The following is a 21,557-nucleotide window of genomic DNA, read 5'->3' as shown; positions in this document are numbered from 1 at the left end:
TGTGAAGGGGACAGAAGAACAGGTCACACCCCAGGATCACTGTCTGGTGGAACAACATCAACATCAGTCCGATGGTGTGGAGGAATTTAGCACCTCTGGGGTAACTGGAATAATCTTCTCCTGATATTTCTTCCCTTTCTCTTTATCTACTTTAGACAGGCAGGAATCTCATGATGGCTTATCTGCTGTGGGCATGTGAACAGAAGAGGAGCAGGCAGTGCTGGGACCAACAGCCTGTGTCTCCTTCAGTTACTGGTCGATAGATTTCTGAAGAGAAATATCCCAAAAGAGAACACTGTAGCCGATAGATGCTGGAGGAGGATGCTGTTCCTCTGGCCAGGTGTGGAGAGCCAAGGTCCAAGAAGGTGATGCTGCAGGTTTTTACAAGAGCAGAGGACCTGTCTCCCCCAATGGTCAATTTTACTTACAAACTACTAGAGGTCAAAATTGAGGGAGTAAGCATTTGAGGTACTGCCATCAATGTACTCACCTACCTAACCCCCCCCCCCCTCCCCCAAATCATTATTTCTTTATCCTCCCCCCCACCCCCCATCCCCCTGACACAAACACTATTCCACCCTGTCCACCTGCTGAACTGCAATCATGACATTGGGCTTCCGGTCAGCATTAATAAGGTAGCTTTTTGATGACTAAATGAATGATTATGCTGTTTGGTGAATGGTCTTCTATACTCTTAAATATATGTTCTACCAGAGCTTTCCTATTATGTTTAGTTCACTGTTCCCTATCTGTCTGACATTTGTGCTGTGTGCATCTTTCCTTTATTGTGCAGATGATAATGATGATGATGATGATGATGATGATGATGATGATGCGGTCCCATACTCCGAGGAGCGTAGGGGATGATGCGGGAGACCTGCGCCGCCAACTAGGCAAGGTCCTAGTGGAGGTGGTTTGCCACTGCCTTCCTCCGACCGTAATGGGAATGAATGATGACGATGAAGATGACACAGCCTGACCTAAATAAATTTTCCCACTCTGGCAGAGGATGCAGTGCCCATCTGCATAGGGAGAAATGATCATCATAATAAGGTAAGGGAAATCTGAGCTCACAAAGAAATATTTAAGTGTTTGTTTTTCCCCATGAGCTGTTCAAGCATGGAATGTTAGAGAAACAGCTTGATGGTGGTTCCATGAACCCTGTGCCAGGCACTTAATAGTGAAATGGAGAGTAATCATTTAGATGTAGATGCAGACTGTCATAGTGGATCTCCCGTTTTGGAATTTGTGCTGTGTTTGTATCTACGAAATGAAGATTCCATTTGGTCTAGAATTCCTTTTTCAAGTAACTTGCCAAGTGTTGAACTCAATGAAACTGCTCTGTAATTCTTTGTTAGAGGTTGCTCCCTTTTTATACAATGGCTGTATCTCAGTGATTCTGAAAGGTCAAGAAAAGTCCTCTGCCTGGCTGAACTTCTAATTAAATATGCTATTGGTTTTATTAACTAAGTTGTGCATTTTTCAAGCACTCTAGAAATGATCTAAAAGCAAGAGATCCACATGGTATGTTGTATATGTCAAGGCCCACCAGACAACAAAGATGACATTGCAGCAGTCATCCTCACTTTGAAGTGGGATTCGCTTTCAGAGAAGCTCAATATCTTGGTTTGCTGCTGTGACATGGAGCCAGATTTCCCACCCACTGTCTAGCGCTTTAAATACCAATGCTTCAGACATATGTCTTCCTGATGTCATACAACCCCATTTGAGGAGGCTGCGATTATCCACTTCATGAAAGCACACCATGTGAGCTGCTACCAGTCAGAGCTGAAGGCAGAAAGAGGAGATTTGTGTGGGTAACTAGAGGCTTGGAGAGAAGCAGCTAGTTTTCTGGTTACGAATACAGTAGGGAGGGGCGGCTGGTGTATAAGCTATGCTTGTGATGCATTGGTGCCAGGAGCCAGTGATGAGTGGCACACAATGAATGTGATGTGGAGATGTGAACTGGGAGGGGCGATAGGACAGAGGAGGGGGAAACTATTGAATGGAGGATATGGGGACACTGATGCCAGGAGAATCATGGGAACAAAGAATGTGCTGCAAGGATAACTCCCATCTGTGTAGTTCAGAAAAGCTGGTGGTGGAGCCTCCAGCCACCCACCTCAAAACCCTCTTCCCACCTCAAACTTCACTCTCTCCCTCTAACCACTACTTCACACAACCCCCAACCCACCCAGTACAGCTGCCTAACTGCTGCCTGTCTAAGTACACACATGTGTACACTGGCTGATTGATTCCAAAAGCTATCAAGCATTTCTCTTTTGCATGTGTCTGTTGACAACTCAATGTTTCCGCTATTTGGTGAGTGGTCTACTAAGTCAGCTGACACAGAACACTGCATCTCCAATGGACTTAGAATGACAGCATCAAATTGTAAGGAGACCAACACATTCTGAGATTATGTTTTAAAAGACTTTGTCAAGACCTGACTAAATGATGAGCTAATAAAGAAAGACAGCAGTTTGTAGGCTTGGGACCTACCCTTCACCATTCTCAAAGCACAATGATAGCACTTGGGAAGATCTATTCATATCATACCAACTGGAGAGCTTTAATCACACCACGTAGACATGCCTCCTCTGTGACAGTGGCATCCAAAGCCCCCCAATAGCGTCAATAAAAAGGAAGGCTACAACTCATGTCTCATACGCACACTTGCCCCTCCACCCAGTCCATGGGGCCACCAACAGTTACTGTGCACCCAAGCTTGAAATCATGAGGGAGGGGGTTACATAAGACAGTGCTCAGTGAAGACAAATCAATTATCTTGACCACCTGGAAATGACAACAAGTCCACTTTACATATTAATACATTATGAAAGCTATAAATAAGCTGAGTAATGCCAGAACAAAGGACTACTAATTACACTCTGAAATATAAAAGCCAAGAAACTAAAATGTCCCCAGTCTACCTTGCAACAATAATTCCTGAGGATAACATTTTCATGGCACACCTTACAACAACAGTTACACTTCCAGTACATAAAATGACTGATAGAGACATACCAGTTAACCACAGGCCCAGATCAATCGGCTCAGCTATGTCAAAAGTAATAGAGCATTTTTGTATAAACATATACTCATTAAAAAAAAAAAAAAGTTGCTAAACAAATACCAGTACTAATTTAGAAAACAATTACTAATCACAAAAGAAATATGTGCGTGTGTGTGTGTGTGTGTGTGTGTGTGTGTGTGTGTGTGTGTGTGTGTGTGAGCTGAAGGACATCAAAAGGAAACAGGAGTTGAGAAGTGACTGAGACAGGGTTGTAGCCTTGTTGTCAATATGTTTTGGATAAATGGCAGCATTGGTTGTAAATACTGAAATTCTTTATTTCACAGATCAATTTTGGTCACTGTGTGACCATCTTCAGTGCTAAAAATGTGAAAGAACCATCAGACATGAGGATCTTCACACAAATGTAGCCCTACTTATAATCACCATCAAAAATACAGAAACAGAAAAATATATAGACAAATATACATATTATAAAAACAAAGATGATGAGACTTACCAAACAAAAGCGCTGGCAGGTTGATAGACACACAAACAAACACAAACACACACACAAAATTCAAGCTTTCGCAACCAATGGTTGCTTCGTCAGGAAAGAGGGAAGGAGAGGGAAAGACGAAAGGATGTGGGTTTTAAGGGCGAGGGTAAGGAGTCATTCCAATCCCGGGAGCAGAAAGACTCACCTTAGGGGGGAAAAAGGACGGGTATACACTCGCGCACACACACACATATCCATCCACACATATACAGACACAAGCAGACATATTTAAAGACAAAGAGTTTGGGCAGAGATGTCAGTCGAGGCGGAAGTGCAGAGGCAAAGATGATGTTGAATGACAGGTGAGGTATGACTGGCGGCAACTTGAAATTAGCGGAGATTGAGGCCTGGTGGATAACGGGAAGAGAGGATATATTGAAGAGCAAGTTCCCATCTCCGGAGTTCGGATGGGTTGGTGTGCGCGAGTACACACCCGTCATTCCCCCCCCCCCCCCCCCCCCAAGGCAAGTCCCCCCGCCCCCGGGACCGGGACGACTCCCCACCCTCCCCCCCAGCCTGCCAGCGCTTAAAAAAAAGATGATGTGACTTACCGGGAGAAGGCGCTGGCAGGTCGATGGACGCACAAACGAGCGCAAGCATACACACGGGGTTCAGGCTATCGCAACCAACGGTTGCTTCGTCGGGGGGGGGGGGGGGGGGTGGGGGGGGGGGGGTAGGGAGTCGTTCCGGTACCGGGGGCGGGGGGACTCGCCTGGGGAGGGGGGGGAGGGGGGGGAGGGGGGGGGGGGGGGAAGGACGGGTGTGCACTCGCGCACATCCATCCACACATGTACAGACACAAGCTTGTGTCTGTATATGTGTGGATGGATATGTGTGTGTGTGCGCGCGAGTGTATACCCATCCTTTTTTCCCCCTAAGGTGAGTCTTTCTGCTCCCGGGATTGGAATGACTCCTTACCCTCTCCCTTAAAACCCACATCCTTTCGTCTTTTCCTCTCCTTCCCTCTTTCCTGACGAAGCAACCGTTGGTTGCAAAAGCTTGAATTTTGTGTGTGTGTTTGTGTGTCTATTGACCTGCCAGCGCTTTTGTTTGGTAAGTCTCATCATCTTTGTTTTTAGATATATTTTCCCCACGTGGAATGTTTCCCTCTATAATATACATCTTCTCATACATATCAAATTTTTTGAACCTTTTACGCCCATGTAATAATAGCACAGCATTTTCTGTGAGGTATAACATGTGCTGTAGTGATTGCTTCTGACAGATACCTTCACTTTTACTGTATACAAAAATTTTAAATTTACATAAGAGCCTATCTTGTAATCTTAGTAGTTGCCAATCCAACATGCAGTGAGCTTGTAGCTTACACAGCCAACTATCCAAGCTCAGTATTGCAGAAACAAGTATCATAGTGCCCTCTATATTCCAAAGCATACAACACCCAGACATCAAATACAAAAAATATCATCAATAGAAAAAACAAAGCTTACACAAAAAAACCTCTAGAATCATGTGACAATTTTTACCATCAGAAATCATAACAAAACTTTAACAACCTTCATAAAAAGTGATAAAAAGATATTTTAATTTTGTAAATACCTGTAATAATTTATGCTGATAACATTACTCATTACATATGTCAAGTTTTCGAGTATGATAAGGGAGGGTATAATGTCCCACCGTAAAGCATTAATATTTGTACATTTAATCTATGTTTTTGGAAATGTAAAAAGGCTGTTTCTAATGTTAACTTTTCTGTATGTTTTTAAGAAATTACTGCGTGATTTTACATTAGGTATAGTCCAATAAAAAAATTATCTTTTACTTCATGTCAGAGGGTGTAACTTAATTGTATTTCTTTTATTATGCCTGTATTGTGTTTTTAAAGTTTTTTTTATGACTTCTGGTGCTAAAAATTGTCATGTGATTTTAAAGGTTACTTTTTATGTAAGCTTTATTTTTTTCTATTGATGGTATTTGTTGTATTTGATGTTTGAATGTTGTAGGTATCTGAATGTTGTACACTTTTGAATATAGAGGGCACTACGATGCTTGTTTTTGCAATACTGAGCTTAGCTAGTTGGCTATGTAAGCTACAAGCTCACTGTACAATGGATCAGCAACTGCTAAGGTTACAAGGTAGGCTCTTCCGTAAATTTAAAATTACTGTTTGCAGTAAAAGTGAAGATATCTGTTGGAAGTAATCATCACAGTATATGTTACACCTCATAGAAAAATGTTGTGTTATGATATAGGCCTACAATGTTCCAATAATTTGACATGTATGAGAGTCTGTATTTTTGTATATATTTTCTGTTTTGTACTTTTTTATGGTGGTTATAAATGGGACCACTTTGTGTGAAGATCTTCATGTCTGATGGTAATTATGTATTTTTAGTACTGAAGATGGCCACACAGTGCTTTCATTTATCTAAAATATAAAGAGAAATTTCTTAACACTGAACATAAATTTAAATGTTAGGAAGTCTTTTCTGGAGGTATTTGTCTGGAGTGTGCCCTTGTATGGAAGTGAAAAATGGATGATAAGCATGTCAGACAGAAGGAGAATGGTAGCTTTTGCAATGCAGTGTTACATAAGCTTGTTGATGACTATAGGGATAGATCAAATGGTAGCTTTTGCAATGCAGTGTTACATAAGCTTGTTGATGACTATAGGGATAGATCAAATAACTAATGAGGAGATACTGAATCAAATTCGAGGGCAAAAGAAATTTAAGGCATAACTTAACTAAAAGAAGGGATCAGCTGACAGCACACATCCAGACACATCAAGGAATAGACAATTTCCTGATGGAGGGACGAGAGTGAGTATAAGTGTGTGTGTGTGTGTGTGTGTGTGTGTGTGTGTGGGAGGGGGGGCAGTTGACATAGACAAGAATACAGAGTATGCAGCAAGTAGGTTCTAAAGTAGTTTGCAGTAGTTATTTATTTTGTTTTGGTCCTGTGACAGCTTGTACAGAAATAGTATAAGTCAACAGAAAAAACAGGGGAATAAACATTTCGTATATGTATAACAACATTAATACAGAATGAGATTTTCAATCTACAGTGGAGTGTGCACTAATATGAAACTTCCTGGCAAATTAAAACTGTGCGCCTGACTGAGACATGAACCCAGGACCTTCGCTGCAAGGATGGGTCACGAGTCATGCTTGTGGAGCTCAGTCAGGAGAGCACTTGCCCATGCAAGGCAAAGATCCCGAGTTTGAGTCTTGATGAGGCACACAGTTTTAATCTGTAAGGAAGCTTCAACATTAATATAGTTTACCACTAGTGACTGCTGTGGACAACGTTCACCATAAGTATAAATAACTATGTTAACTCACTTTATTATACATAAAATTAATACAGTTCATCACACACACACACACACACACACACACACACACACACCTGCTATAATATGTCTGGTAATTTTACATTATAAAATTCCACTTCATTTGGTGATGAATTCATTTACAACATGGGAACTGTAGCTCACCTAAAATGGCTTCACTTTTTTTAAATTGTCTTTCTACTGTGAAGGACATTTTTCTGATAGACTGACATTCTGACATGGGAGATGAGAATATTATTGCAGTTCTTAATTTTAAAATTTTACTGATGTACATTGAAGGCTGGTAGGTATTCTCTTATGAGGACTACTGCTTCTTGTACAATGATGGAAAAAAAATTATCAACACCAAGGAGGAGTTATGCAACAAACAAAAGTTACATGTGAAAGATTACGTCTACTAAAATTTCACGATGCAGTTGCATAGGCGTAATGCTAGTAGAGCCACTATGAGAATGCAAATCAGGTTTGCTTTAAATACATTCTGTAAATGTTGTGAGTGTTAGTTATGTTTAAGGTTAGATATGGTGAGTTGATGTTAGTCAAGAATCCCTTGAACATGACTAAAACTCATTATCAACACCGCACTGAGCCTGAACAAGGTCATGTAATAGAGCTACGAGAATCTGGATATTCCTTCTTTGATACTGAAGAAAGACTTGGCAGGAATGTAGCCAATGTACATGATTGCTGTCAGCAGTGGTCACTAGAACGTTTGTGCGCAAGAAGACTAGGCACTACCGAGACGGAAAACCACCGAGTTCAATATATCGCTCTGACGCATCATACTGCATCTGCAGCAGCAATTTGAGCAGCAGTTGGCACCGCAATGACACAACAAACTTTTACAAATCAGTTACTTTAAGGACAACTCCGAACCAGACACCCTGTGGCATGCAGTCCACTGACCCCAAACTATTGCCATTTGTGAATTCGGTGGTGTCAAGTGAGTACTCATTGGAGGGCAGGGTATGAGGCTGTTGAGTTTTCTGATGAAAGCTGGTTCTACCTCAGTGCCAGCGATGGATGATTGTTGGTTAAGAGGAGGCCCATTAAGGACATGCAACCAATCTGTCTGCATGCTAAACACACTGGGCCTACAGCTGGAATTATGGTTTGGGGTGCTATTTCATATGGCAGCAGGAGCACTCTCACGGTTATCCCACACACCCTGACTGTAAAATTGCATGTCCTTCTGGTAATTCAACCTGTTGTGATCCCACTCATGAAGAGCATTCCAGGGGCGTTTCCCAACAGGATAACATTCACCCACATACCGCTGTTGTAACTGAACATGCTCTACTGAGTGTTAACATATTGTCTTGACCTGCTTGACTGCAAGATCTGTCTTCAGTCGAGCACACATGAAACATCACTGGACAACAAATCCAGTATCTTCCACAAACAGCATAAAGAGTCCCTGTATCGATCAACCAAGCGCAACAGGCGTGGAGCTTCATCCCACAAACTGACATCCAACACCTGTACAACATAAGGCATGCACATTTGCAAACTTGCATGCAATGTTCTAGCTGTTACACTAGTTATTAATGTAACAGCATATCACATCAGAAATGGCTTATCTTTCGCTTACATTAACCTGTGATCTTGCAGTTAGTCACTTAAACATTTTACCTAGATAAATATACTCCCAAAATTCATTATTCTACATTAATTATTTTTTGGTATTGTGAATTTTTTTCCTCCACAGTATACAGGGTGTTACAAAAAGGTATGGCCAAACTTTCAGGAAACATTCCTCACACACAAATAAAGAAAAGATGTTATGTGGACATGCGTCCGGAAACGCTTAATTTCCATGTTAGAACTCATTTTAGTTTCGTCAGTATGCACTGTACTTCCTCGATTCGCCACCAGTTGGCCCAATTGAACGAAGGTAATGTTGACTTCGGTGCTTGTGTTGACATGCGACTCATTGCTCTACAGTACTAGCATCAAGCACATCAGTACGTAGTATCAACAGGTTAGTGTTTATCACGAACGTGGTTTTGCAGTCAGTGCAATGTTTACAAATGCGGAGTTGGCAGACGCCCATTTGATGTATGGATTAGCACGGGGCAATAGCCGTGGCGCGGTACGTTTGTATCAAGGCAGATTTCCAGAATGAAAGTGTCCCGACAGGAAGACGTTCGAAGCAATTGATCGGTGTCTTAGGGAGCACGGAACATTCCAGCCTATGATTCGCAACTGGGGAAGACCTAGAACGACGAGGACACCTGCAATGGACGTGGCAATTCTTCGTGCAGTTGACGATAACCCTAATGTCAGCGTCAGAGAAGTTGCTTCTGTACAAGGAAACGTTGACCATGTCACGGTATGGAGAGTGCTACGGGAGAACCAGTTGTTTCCGCACCATGTACAGCTTGTGCAGGCACTATCAGGAACTGATTGGCCTCCACGGGTACACTTCTGCGAATGGTTCATCCAACAATGTGTCAATCCTCATTTCAATGCAAATGTTCTCTTTACGGATGAGGCTTCATTCCAACGTGATCAAATTGTAAATTTTCACAATCAGCATGTGTGGGCTGACGAGAATCCGCACGCAATTGTGCAATCACGTCATCAACACAGATTTTCTGTGAACTTTTGGGCAGGCATTGTTGGTGATGTCTTGATTGGGCCCCATGTTCTTCCACCTACGCTCAATGGAGCACGTTGTTACGATTTCATACAGGATACTCTACCTGTGCTGCTAGAACATGTACCTTTACAAGTACAACACAACATGTGGTTCATGCACGATGGAGCTCCTGCACATTTCAGTCGAAATGTTCATACGTTCTCAACAACAGATTCGGTGACCGATGGATTGGTAGAGGCAGACCAATTCCATGGCCTCCACACACTCTTGACCTCAACCCTCTTGACTTTCATTTATGGGGACATTTGAAAGCTCTTGTCTATGCAACCCGGGTACCAAATGTAGAGACTCTTCGTGTTCGTATTGTGGACGGCTGTGATACAATACGCCATTCTACAGGGCTGCATCAGGGATTCCATACGACGGAGGGTGGATATATGTATCCTCGCTAACAGAGGACATTTTGAACATTTCCTGTAACAAAGTGTTTGAAGTCATGCTGGTACGTTCTGTTGCTGTGTGTTTCCATTCCATGATTAATGTGATTTGAAGAGAAGTAATAAAATGAGCTCTAACATGCAAAGTAAGCGTTTCCAGACACATGTCCACATAACATATATTCTTTCTTTGTGTGTGAGGAATGTTTCCTGAAAGTTTGGCCGTACCTTTTTGTAACACCCTGTATAAACGATGGAAAGTGAACGGAAAAGAAGAGGAATGAATCTTGTCTCTTTATGTTGGATATATTTCCACTTGTACTTTTATGGGTTTTGATTACAGTTAGACTACAGGATGTATTCTCACAGAACATGACTTCAAGTCTGATTACCAACTGGAAGTGTGCACAGTACGTCTGTACTACCACTTCTCGTTTACAGCTTGCATTCAGTATCCATGGAATGTAACAGATTAATGAGAGTTTTGCTGTAAGAAGTTGAAGAGGTGTGCTTGATTTTAGATTGCTCTGCAGATATAATCTTAGGAATTTCACATCAACTGATTTTAAACTTTTGTTATTTGTTTTCAATGTGTGGTCATTTTGTTGTTTGGAATATATTAAAAATCATGGATACTATTTTTTCAATGATTATAATAAGTTTATTTTAATTAATTTATTTTTTGAAACCAGTGTGTTAGCTCCAACAATGATGTGTCTACTGCAACTGAAGGTTTTTGCAGTTTAATCCTGTAACCAAATTGCTGGTGTCACCTGCAAATAAAGTTTTCTATTTGCAATTAACAACATTACTCAAATAGTCTATAAACAACAGAAACAGGACTGGAGCTGATATCTACCTTTGTGGCACACTATATTTGATTAAATTTTTTTGAGGAGGAGTGTTGTTTTTCTTGAAATGTTTCAGGTAGTTATATGTTGTTTAAGAACAACTTTTTGTTACCATTTAGTAAGAAGTGATCTAATGAAATACCTCTAATTCCCCTTACTGTCAACTTACTTAGTAGAACAAAGTCAAACACTTGGAAAGGTCAAAAGAATATTCCAGTAGCCATTACCTTTTCGTTTATAGCTTTTAAAACAGCATGCATGTATTCATGGACTGCTGTGTTGTGGATTGTGATTGCCTAACTCATGCTGATGTTGGTGACAGCAATGAGTTTTTGTTTATTATAAACTATACTACCAGTAGCCAATTGTAAAGCAGCTTGAAAAAGATCTTTACTAAGCTGAGCTACAGGCCCACAATTGTTAAGATTGCCCATGGATCCCATTTAGTGAAAGGGATGGGGGGAGAGAGATGACCTTCACAACCTCTAGATAACTTGAAAATCTACTTGTAAGATAAAATTAAAAAAAGGAGTAATTAATAATATGCTTCAGAAATGCTACAATGTAATGTCCTGTCTGATTTCTAATACTGTCTGCAACATTATCAAAACCACATGAATATTTCTTCAACAAGCTCGTTGCCAATATGATCTCGTCTTGTATGATCTGTTTGAGAAATGCAGACCCTCTAGAGGTTTTGCAGTTTTCAGTGTATGCATAATATGACTTTGAAAGTTATATTGGATAATATCATTTGCTAGTTTTATTAAGTATTCATTAAAATTATAGGATGTGGTATCAGACACTTACCAACTTTCGAGTTTTAGGTTAATACTTTTTGCCAACACTTTTGTTCATGTTTCTAGCCTAAAGATTTTCCACATGGGTCACGTCTTCTTTTTGCAATTTTTAATAACTGTGTGGTAGATCGTACTGTACCGTACTCTTCTATATAATTTCGCATTTCTAATGACAAGAGGATTATGTATATTTTATCATATTATGTTCAGAGATGAATAAGCTTACCCAGGATAGACTAGCGTGGAGAAGGGCATCGAACTAGTAAATGTAAATCTTTTGGTGACAACGCGCAGCAAACATGATGGGAAGATAATATAGATTATATTGAAAGACGATTCTGTACTAGCATTGTTCAGAATTGTTAAGCGCTTACCTTCTTGTTTGTTGTAAGAGCCAAAAAGCAGCGACGCGAAAAAAGTGAAAGGCTGGTTTCACTTATTGCTACATACGTTCTCCTGTAACATGTATGATTATGTTAATAAATACGATATTTGGCACACTAGTAATCTAATGCTAAATGACATGTGTTATCGTTTCGGTCACGGCAATTACCGAACTGGGATACACTGTCAACGCAGTCAGGTGGCACTGAGTCTGACAGCTCACTGCTTTCGACTCCTTTTCAAGGTAACTTATACCGAAACATTGCAAACGCCACTCCAAAAGTTCAACACGATATTAGCACTTATGTTGACATTAATTTACGTCTCCCAGGTCTTTTACCGCCAAATTTTAAACGGACTGTCAAAAGCCCAAAGCATGACGTCACACGAAGTTTGATTATTTATTTGTGTACATGACGCAAATTCGTAACCAAAATCTTCCTGTCCATGACTATCTTATTCTATACGTTTCAATATTAAAATAAATAAGCTATATTTATGTAATTTCTTAGTACCTATGCTCAGACTACCTTATGCTTGCCTAGAGAGCTGGCAGCACTGAGCGTTACGAAAATGTGTTTCTTTCTATGACTTAAACTTACAAGATCTGTTTAAGAAGTATCATTTCGTATGCATGTGGTGTCCAGAACGTTTTGCTGATAAAATCAATACATTTTACACCTCTTGGCTCTTTACTGCAAACATCTTTTACAGGAAAATGCGCATGCAAAATGCGACATACGTATCAGTTCCCTATGTAGAAATGAAGGTGTTGTCTGTAGGTCACAAACTTCGCAACCAGATTCGCTATATTTAAGGTTCTTTCCAAGGTTGGGTGCTTGCGTAATTCTGCTACAAGGACTGTGCGATTTGAAACTGTTAGCTTTTATTTGACAGCCTTGGCCATTCTCAACGGATCTCAATCAATGAAAATTACGACTTTTTAAAGTAGTTGCTAGGGAACTAATCGTAATGATTTATTGTTTCATTTCGAACATTACACACTTACTTTGTGTATTGGGTAGGATAAAGTTTTGTTAACTGAGCCCTCTTTTAGTTTTTGTATTTATATATTTCGTGAAAGGCAAAGGAACACCTCATTTTACCGAGTATTAAGTAATCAATGTTCGAAAAACTATGAAAAGCATAATCTAATTTTTAACAAAAGCAGAGAACAAAATATAACATAGTTTCAATTGGTTCACATAACCCCTTGTAGCAGGTCAGCGGATTGGAGCCAAGGAATGGGGATTAACTGACTCGTTAATTTAGAAACTTAATAGCCTATGTGTCAAAGAAGCCTTTGCTGCCCTCGATACAATACATTATACAGACATACAAACAACAGCATCAAAACTATGTACAAGAAGCTAATAAATAGCTAATACAATCCGAAGTAACTCAGAACACAGTGTAAAAGACAATGTATTTTCTTGTCAAACTAATCTTAATTTAACTGATTTTGGTCATTATAACATAGCATCAGTCCTTGGTGCAAAGCTTCATTCATCTGTTGGTATAAACTTCATTGCTCCATTTAAGTTCCCATAAAATGACACATGAGCACCATCTTTTAGGACTATAAAAACATTAGCAATGTAATGTTTTAGAATTTTCTTCATTGTAGAATACAGCATACAGTCATCATGTGAAGAAATATGTACTGCTGAAGATGAATAACTAATCCTTTGGATCCTTCGTTGGGCTAAGGAAAGTAGATGGAAAATCTTTTCTTTGATTCAGTTGACAAATGTCAATCACTCAGATTATCTGGCAGATAGTCTTCATTTGCCTCTGTTCATTAGTTCAGTACTTCAACACCAATGTATGTAAAGAGCACATTTGATTTTAATTCTGTAAATGTAAGTAAATATTCATTAGAAGGAACAATTGAATTATGTGCAGCACGTATAAAGATATCAAATGATGAAATTTATGTCATATGTTTATATAGACCGCCAGGTGAAAACTTCGAAGTTTTCTTAACAAGGTTTTGTGACATGATAGAGAATGTTTTTATATCACACCTGAACAAATTAGTAATTGTAGGAGATTTCAGCATAAATGTATTAGCAGATAAGTTACACACTAGACTATTCAAGAGTTTGGTTGGTTGGTTGTTTGGGGAAAGAGACCAAACAGCGAGGTCATCGGTCTCATTGGATTAGGGAAGGACGGGGAAGGAAGTCGGCCGTGCCCTTTCAGAGGAACATTTGCCTAGAGCGATTCAGGGAAATCACGGAAAACCTAAATCAGGATGGCTGGACGCGGGATTGAACCGTCGTCCTCCCGAATGCGAGTCCAGTGTACTAGCCACTGCGCCACCTCGCTCGGTATATTCAAGAGTACTCTGCTTGAATATAATGTAAGATACCTGATAAACACTGCGACCAGGGAGACTGAAACATGCCAGTCTGCAATAGATAACATAATCACTGGTATTCATCTTTACGATCTTACATCTTCTGTTATTATAAGTGCTTTGTCAGACCACCATGCAGTAGAACTAAGTGTGCACATAAAAAAGGTTCCTACATGCAGTTGCTATAGATATATTAGGATGAATACAGACCAAAATATAACTCAGTTGAATAATATGCTAAGGAATGTGGGTTGGAACAGTGTTCTAACGACACTTCGTAGTTATGGCAAATTCTCAAGTGAACTATTCTACATTCTTAACCAAGCCTGCCCATTAATAAAAAAGAGAATTCAGTCACATGCTGTAACCCAAAACGATATCAAGTTCAGTCACTGAGGCTAGAGAAAAACTAAGATGGTATGAGTATGCTATGTTAAATGACTTGAGCAATAAAAAATTAAAAGAAGAGTTCAAAAAATATCAGAAATACTATGTAGACCTCCTAATTTCAGAAAAACAGAAACATTTTGAAAGTGTCATTCAGAACTCAAATAATATCTCTAAAACATCATGGTCACTAGTAAATAGAGAAATAGGTAAATCTGGGAACCATACAACTGAAAATCACTTGCTGATAAACGGCACAATAGAAACTGATCAGAATAAGATGGCAGATCTATTTAACAATTACTTTGCTTCTGATGGCTCCAGCATAAACAATCAGCTTAAAAATCATAAATACAAATTCGGAGGAACACCAGTGTCAGGAAGTATATTTTTGATGCCAACAAGTAAAGAAGAAATAATTAAAATAGTGAGTAGCTTAAAGAATTCCCATGCAGCAGGATATGATGGTCTTAGTCTGGACACACTTAAGAAATGTATACATAAAATTGCATCACCTTTATCAACATTATCAATTCTCATATGGGAGACGGTCTATTTCCAGATGAGTTGAAAATTGCCGTGCCCGAGTTGTGCCTATTTTCAAAAAAGGAAACAGGAATTTAGTAGAAAACTTTCGACCCATTTCTGTTCTTCCAATAATATCCAAAATCTTTGAGAAAGTAGTATACATAAGAATCTGGAACTTCCTGGTATGCAAAAAAGTGATTTCTAAGGGGCAGTATGGGTTTGTCAAGGCGTCATCCACCATTACAGCAGCATCCAACTTAAATGAAGGTGTCACTCAGGCAATAGATAATAAGGAACATGTACGTGGCATCTTTCTAGACTTACAAAAAGCGTTTGACTGTGTTGACATGACCATATTGCTGGACAAACTGTGGAACTATGGCATTCAAGGCACAGCCCATAATCTGATGAGGTCCTACTTGACAAATAGGAAGCAGTTTGTGTCTAGTAGCACTACAGAGGGAACAAACAAATCAAACACCACTGGCATAAATTTTGGTATTCCACAGGGGTCAATATTAGAACCACTTCTTTTTATTATCTATGTAAACCATATTCAGTCCATAACAAACCATGCAACAGCTATCTTATATTTTATTTATTTATTTATTTATTTATTCATCTGTGGAACAATAAATATTGTATGGATGTCGTCAGATTACAATACATGAGCACACATTTACATTTACAATTAAACAGGTTTCTCATATTTTGTGTAGTTTTTATAACTAGTCATACACATATTTATAATTACATAATATCTTGGTGATAATGTCATATGTTGCTAATAATCTACATCTATGTTAAATATTATTTTACAGTATAACAACTTTTACTTACTAAAAAGGTTTTAAGCTTTTGTCTGAAAGTGAGGGGCTCATTTATTTCTTTAATTTCTTGTGGTAATTTGTCGTACAGTTTTATCCCATTGTAAAATATACTTTTTTGCGTCTTTGCCTTGTTCTTTCTATCTAGATGGATGTGGTGACAAGCTCTTGTTTCATGGTCATGTATTAGGCTGTTTGTGTTGTACATGTTAAGATTTTTCTTAATGAACATTATGTTCTGAAAGATATACTCACAAGAAACAGTTAGAATTCCTAGCTTTCTAAATAATTCTAGACAGTGGGCCCTGTTGTTGCTATTTGTTATTATCCTTATGGCTCTTTTTTGTACTTTGCACAGTTTGTATGTTACTGGCACTTGTTCCCCAAAACATGATCCCATAGCTGAGGACTGAGTGTAGATATCCGTAATATGTTATTTTAAGACAGGTATTATTGCATACCGGTGCAAGGATTCTAAGAGCATAGCATGCTGTGGATAATTTCTTTGCCAAAATGTTGACATGGTTTGTCCATTTCAGTTGGCTGTCTACATTCATCCCTAAGAATTTGGTACTTGTTACACATTCTAATTCATTATTATTAACTTTTATTCTAGTGGCATTGTGTTTTTTGTTCAATTGGAAGTTAATATAGTTAGTTTTCTTTACATTTAGGGTTACTTTATTTTTTAATGACCAGTTGTGGACATCATTGAGAGCCTTGTTTGCTCTTTCTGACAGTTGTGTTGGATTTTCACCTGTTATTACTATGTTGCTATCATCAGCAAAAAGTATTTTTTCGCCATGTCTGATACTTTGTGGGAAGTCGTTAATGTATATAAGAAACAATATTGGGCCTAATACACTTCCCTGTGGGACGCCTATATTCACATTTTCTGGGTCAGACAGGTGTTTTATAAGGGAATTGTTTGAAACTTGTGATATCTCAACTCGTTGAACTCTGTTTTCCAAGTATGATTTGAACCACTTCTTTGTCACACCTCTTATTCCTATTTGCCCTAATTTATGAAGTAAGATTTTGTGGTCAACTGTATCAAAGGCCTTGGACAAGTCTAAAAAGATACCACTTACATTTTCACCTTTGTCCAGTGCTTCTAAAATTACTTTAGTGAACTGTGCTGTAGCATATTGTGTGCCTTTTCCGGGCCTAAAACCAAATTGGTCATTGGAAAGAAGATTATATTTATTCAGGTAATTTAGCAGTCTCTTTTTGACTAGTATTTCTATTATTTTAGAAATGATAGACAGCATAGAGATCGGCCTGTAGTTCTCTACGTTTTCCACATCTCCGTTTTTAAGGATATGTATAACTTTTGCTTGTTTTAGGTACTCCGTAAAGTATCCAGACTCGAAAGATTCATTAATTATGTCTGTTAATGGGCCCTTTATGGAGTCTATACAATCTTTAATTATGCAGACTGGGATTTCATCAAGTCCTACTGAAGTTTTATTTTTTAGTTGGTGTACTACTAGTGCCACTTCCCTTTCTGTAGTTGGCAAGAGCACCATTGAGTTTGTTGGCTGGTTCTGAGTAGGTAAATCATACGTATCTGGAAATTTCTGCTGTAATTTTTTTGCAATACTACTGAAATATGAGTTTACAAAATCAGCTAATTTTTTAGGGTTACCTACTGATACATCTTTGTTTTTAATATGTGAATTAGGGTCCTTTTTAGCAGAGTTAGATGTTTCCTGTTTGACGATGTTCCAGGCTGCTTTGCTCTTGCTTTCAGCTTCAAGTAATATTTTGTTGTTTGAAAGTTTTTTTGCGGCTAGCAACACCTTTCTGTATATTTTCCTGTACTTTTTGTAGGATTGCAGAACTTCTGGGTTAGATTGATTATTTTTTATGGAGATGAGATATCTAAGAGTTTCTGAGGATTTTTTGATACCTGTAGTCACCCACTGATTTCTCTTTGTAGTTTTAATTTGATAAAGAGTTTTGGGAAACATCTCTTCAAATCTGAGTTTAAAAACTGACATGAACTTGATATATTTCTGATTTGCATTGGTTTCTGCATAGACTTCCCCCCAATCTTCATATTCTAGCTGGGATTTAAACTGATGCAGGGCTGATTTGGAAAACATTCTTTTGTATGTACAAAGTTTAGGAGGAGTTTCTACATGAATGTTAGTTTTTAAGATCTGGCAGAGGTGGTCTGCTAGGCCCAGGTTTTGGACAACAATATGACATTTTTTACTATCAATATCTGTAGCTACATGATCTATAGATGAGGAGGATTCTTTCGTTATTCTAGTTGGACAATTAACAAGGGAGGATATTCCGTAACAGCTTAGAATATTCACATATATGTTGCTAGCCTTATCAGGCTTCATCATATTAATGTTTAAGTCACCACAGATAATTACATTTGCTTTTGGTCCAGAAACCTTGTCTAAGCTTTGATTCAGTTTTGAGAAGAATATATCAATGTCTCCACTAGGAGAGCGGTACACACAAAATATGACTAATTTTTTTGCTATGCCAGGTCCTATTATTTCAACAGCGGAAAGTTCGAAATGTTTGTCCTCACCTAGCTCTAAAAGATCATATCTTACTTTAAATGACATACCTTTTTTTACATAGATACATGAACCTCTACCATTCATTGAGATTCTGCTATAGTAACATGCAAGGTCAAATGTGTTCAATTTGCTTCCCTTTGCACCAGTGTTCAGTGATACACAAAATTTGGCTATCAAATTTTTCCAATTTTACTTCTAGCTGTTGTGCTTTGTTCTTTATGGCTTGAATGTTTTGGTGAAACACTGTTAGGCATTTGTTTTCACTTATCTTGGTGGCACCTTTCCCTTTAGACCTGATGCTAAAAAATCCTTCAGATGAGCTGGTGGCATGAGATGATACCACGTTAATATGCAGCAATCCAAGCTATTCACAGCTCAAAGTGGAATCCAATACTGCAGCAGGCTTAATTCTGCAGTATTTTAATGAAAACAAACTAAAATTAAACACAAATAAATCTGTCTATATTGAATTTGATCTTGGGAGGCAAAAAACTCATGAAAACCAAATCTTAATGGGTGACGAATACATTAAAAAACAATACTCGACCAAATTTCTTGGCCTGACACTAGATGCAGAGTTAAACTGGTCTGATCATGTGAATGATATTTGCAAAAAGCTATGTACTACCATATATGTCCTAAGAAAACTGACACCTTTTTGTAACATCACCACTCTGAGGCAAATATGTTTTGCACTATTTGAATCCCATCTAAGTTATGGGATAGAGGTATGGGGATCCAGCAGTAAAGGTAATATGAAAAGTGTACTTACCTTACAAAAGAAGGCACTTAGAATTATGGGAAATAAATGTGCCAGGGAGTCTTGCAGAAATTTGTTTAAAGAATTTAAAATACTAACTGTTCATAACCTGTATGTGCTGAAGATAATCATTATGGCAGTAAACAGTAACAAAACACTTAATAAAGAAATACACGATCACAACACTAGAGGTAGAGAGAGACCCCACATCATCTCTCATAGAACAACACTTTATGAGAAAAGCCCTCACCATGCAGGCATAAAGCTACTGAATTGCTTCCATCCTAATGTCTCCAAATTGCCCATTACAAAACTAAAAATGAAATTAAAATTATGGCTCCTAACCAATCCTGTATATTCAATAGATGAGTTTCTAAATTTAGTACACTTGAATGATGGAAGACCATCTATCTAAAAATATATGTAATCTCAGATCTTAGACTGTGTCACAAACTGTAAATATTTGAATGTCAGATATGAATACTGTGTTACAAACTGTAGATTCCTTAATCTAAGAATGGCAATAACAATTTTTTTTTCTGTATAGTCCATATATGTAACTCTGTTCTCTCAACTAAATTTAGAAAAAGTTGTGTAAATAAAAGTGCCAGCCAATAATATGTAACCCTAGTAAGTAAGGCTCTGACGTATCCAGAAGACTGGAACAAAAAACCTTTTTTTGTAACCAGTTGATGTTGTATCAAAATAAAATAAATAAATAAATAAATAAACTAATACCCCTTCATAAGTTGGTTGGTGTAGGTGATGGGAGAATGGTATTTCAATGATTCCAGCAACATCATAGATTGTGATTGATCTTTTTGTACTTGCCACAAGTTCACAACATACTGTATTACTTAATTTTTTGGAAAAAAAAACAAAAAAAAAAGCCAAATCAACAAGACGGTGAGGTGGCAGAGTAAGCAAATTAACATAATTTTTTTTATATATGATATGGCAGCTATGTTTGTGTGGCTGTAATGTGTGACCAGTATCATGAGCCTTTTATGTATGACAAATGTTGCAGCACTGGTAAAACTGTTTGTCCACCCCTAAAGCGGTAGAGCATTGTATAACATGCTATCCTTAAAGCACAATCTAAGAAACCCAAGTAGTGTTGGCACAGCTATTCCTGAAGCACTAATTATTGCAACCATTGTCATAAGTGCATCCGTTTCAGAAGATGTATCCTGCCCAATTGCTCTGCACCCAGTCTGAGCCAATACTTGTGGACACTTGCACACAGTGGTTGCTGCTGCTTCATCCTGTTTGTGTGTGTTTTGCCATCCAAATTTGTATTTTCGTTGGAAGTCAGTTTTCTTTCATCAGCACCATGAGCAATTCAAGTCCTGCCATGTTCCTTCTTTCCCAGCTCATTAGTACAGATTTTCTATTCCAGCTAGCAGATTCATATGCTATAATTTTTGCACTCTTTGAGCTTAAGCCATAATGGACATTGCATGCAATAATGTTACAGGCAGAAAGTGTGTTTTCTACTTCTGTGAAAATTTCAGTTGTTTGTTCAATGGCCTAAAATTGACATTGTCAGTTCCTACAGCAAGAGTCATATGTATTTATTTTAAGGATAGCTCTTGAAGTGATGTACTTCTTTCTAATATTCACAAGGAAATTTATTCATAGGTGTATACTGACTGAACGGTTGAAGGGGAAGGAAGAGGGGTGAAGGAAAAGGACTGGGGAGGTGTATGAAATGGGGAGAGTTCAGGAAAGTTGCCGAGAACCCTGGGTCAGGGAAGACTTAGCAAAGTTCTATAACATCATGTGTAGGGCATTGCAAACCTTGACATTCAGCTCTGCACTCAATTCTTTAATTGTAATCTGCTGATCATCGTGGATAAGTTGATTCGGACAGTGTTCATTATGAGTAATGAGAGCTGAGCAGGATCAGCTGGATCACAATTTCTTGTGCACATATATTTTTGAATTTTTGGGCACAGCACATTGTTTTTGCCTTAATGATGACACAGTGAAAAGTATTGCAAAATTGCTTCTAATGTATTTCTAAGTTTAGTTAGAATTAGTACTTTGTATTGAATGAAGATCTGTCTCCCTCGCACAAAATCTTTTGATCCCAAATGTCATCCACCCTTTCCTTCAGCTTCTCCTCATGCATTTGGATTCATAGTGTTGTAAGACAATTTTTCTGAAAGAAGTTTCTTCT

The 21,557-nt window shown here is 38.4% G+C and overlaps 1 protein-coding gene across 2 annotated transcripts in view; it reads right to left on the bottom strand.

Annotated features, from left to right (window-relative positions):
• The window catches only part of LOC124592299 (juvenile hormone esterase-like), a 106,008-nt gene extending 93,252 nt beyond the window's left edge, over positions 1-12,756 (bottom strand). The window contains exons 1-2 of one of the 2 annotated variants that reach the window (XM_047131822.1): positions 12,568-12,756; positions 11,956-12,037 (exon numbers count right to left, since the gene is read on the bottom strand). In XM_047131822.1, coding sequence (XP_046987778.1) covers positions 11,956-12,037; positions 12,568-12,590 — 105 coding nt within the window. In that variant the 5' untranslated portion in view covers positions 12,591-12,756. Of the gene's footprint in view, positions 1-11,955; positions 12,038-12,134; positions 12,316-12,567 lie in introns of those variants that run through there. The other variant, XM_047131823.1, reaches the window with a different exon arrangement.
• Between the last annotated feature and the right edge of the window lie 8,801 nt (positions 12,757-21,557).

This window comes from Schistocerca americana, chromosome 2, assembly GCF_021461395.2.
Source record: "Schistocerca americana isolate TAMUIC-IGC-003095 chromosome 2, iqSchAmer2.1, whole genome shotgun sequence".
NCBI classification, from domain to species: domain Eukaryota; kingdom Metazoa; phylum Arthropoda; class Insecta; order Orthoptera; family Acrididae; genus Schistocerca; species Schistocerca americana.
This window is presented reverse-complemented; position numbering and strand designations above follow the sequence as displayed.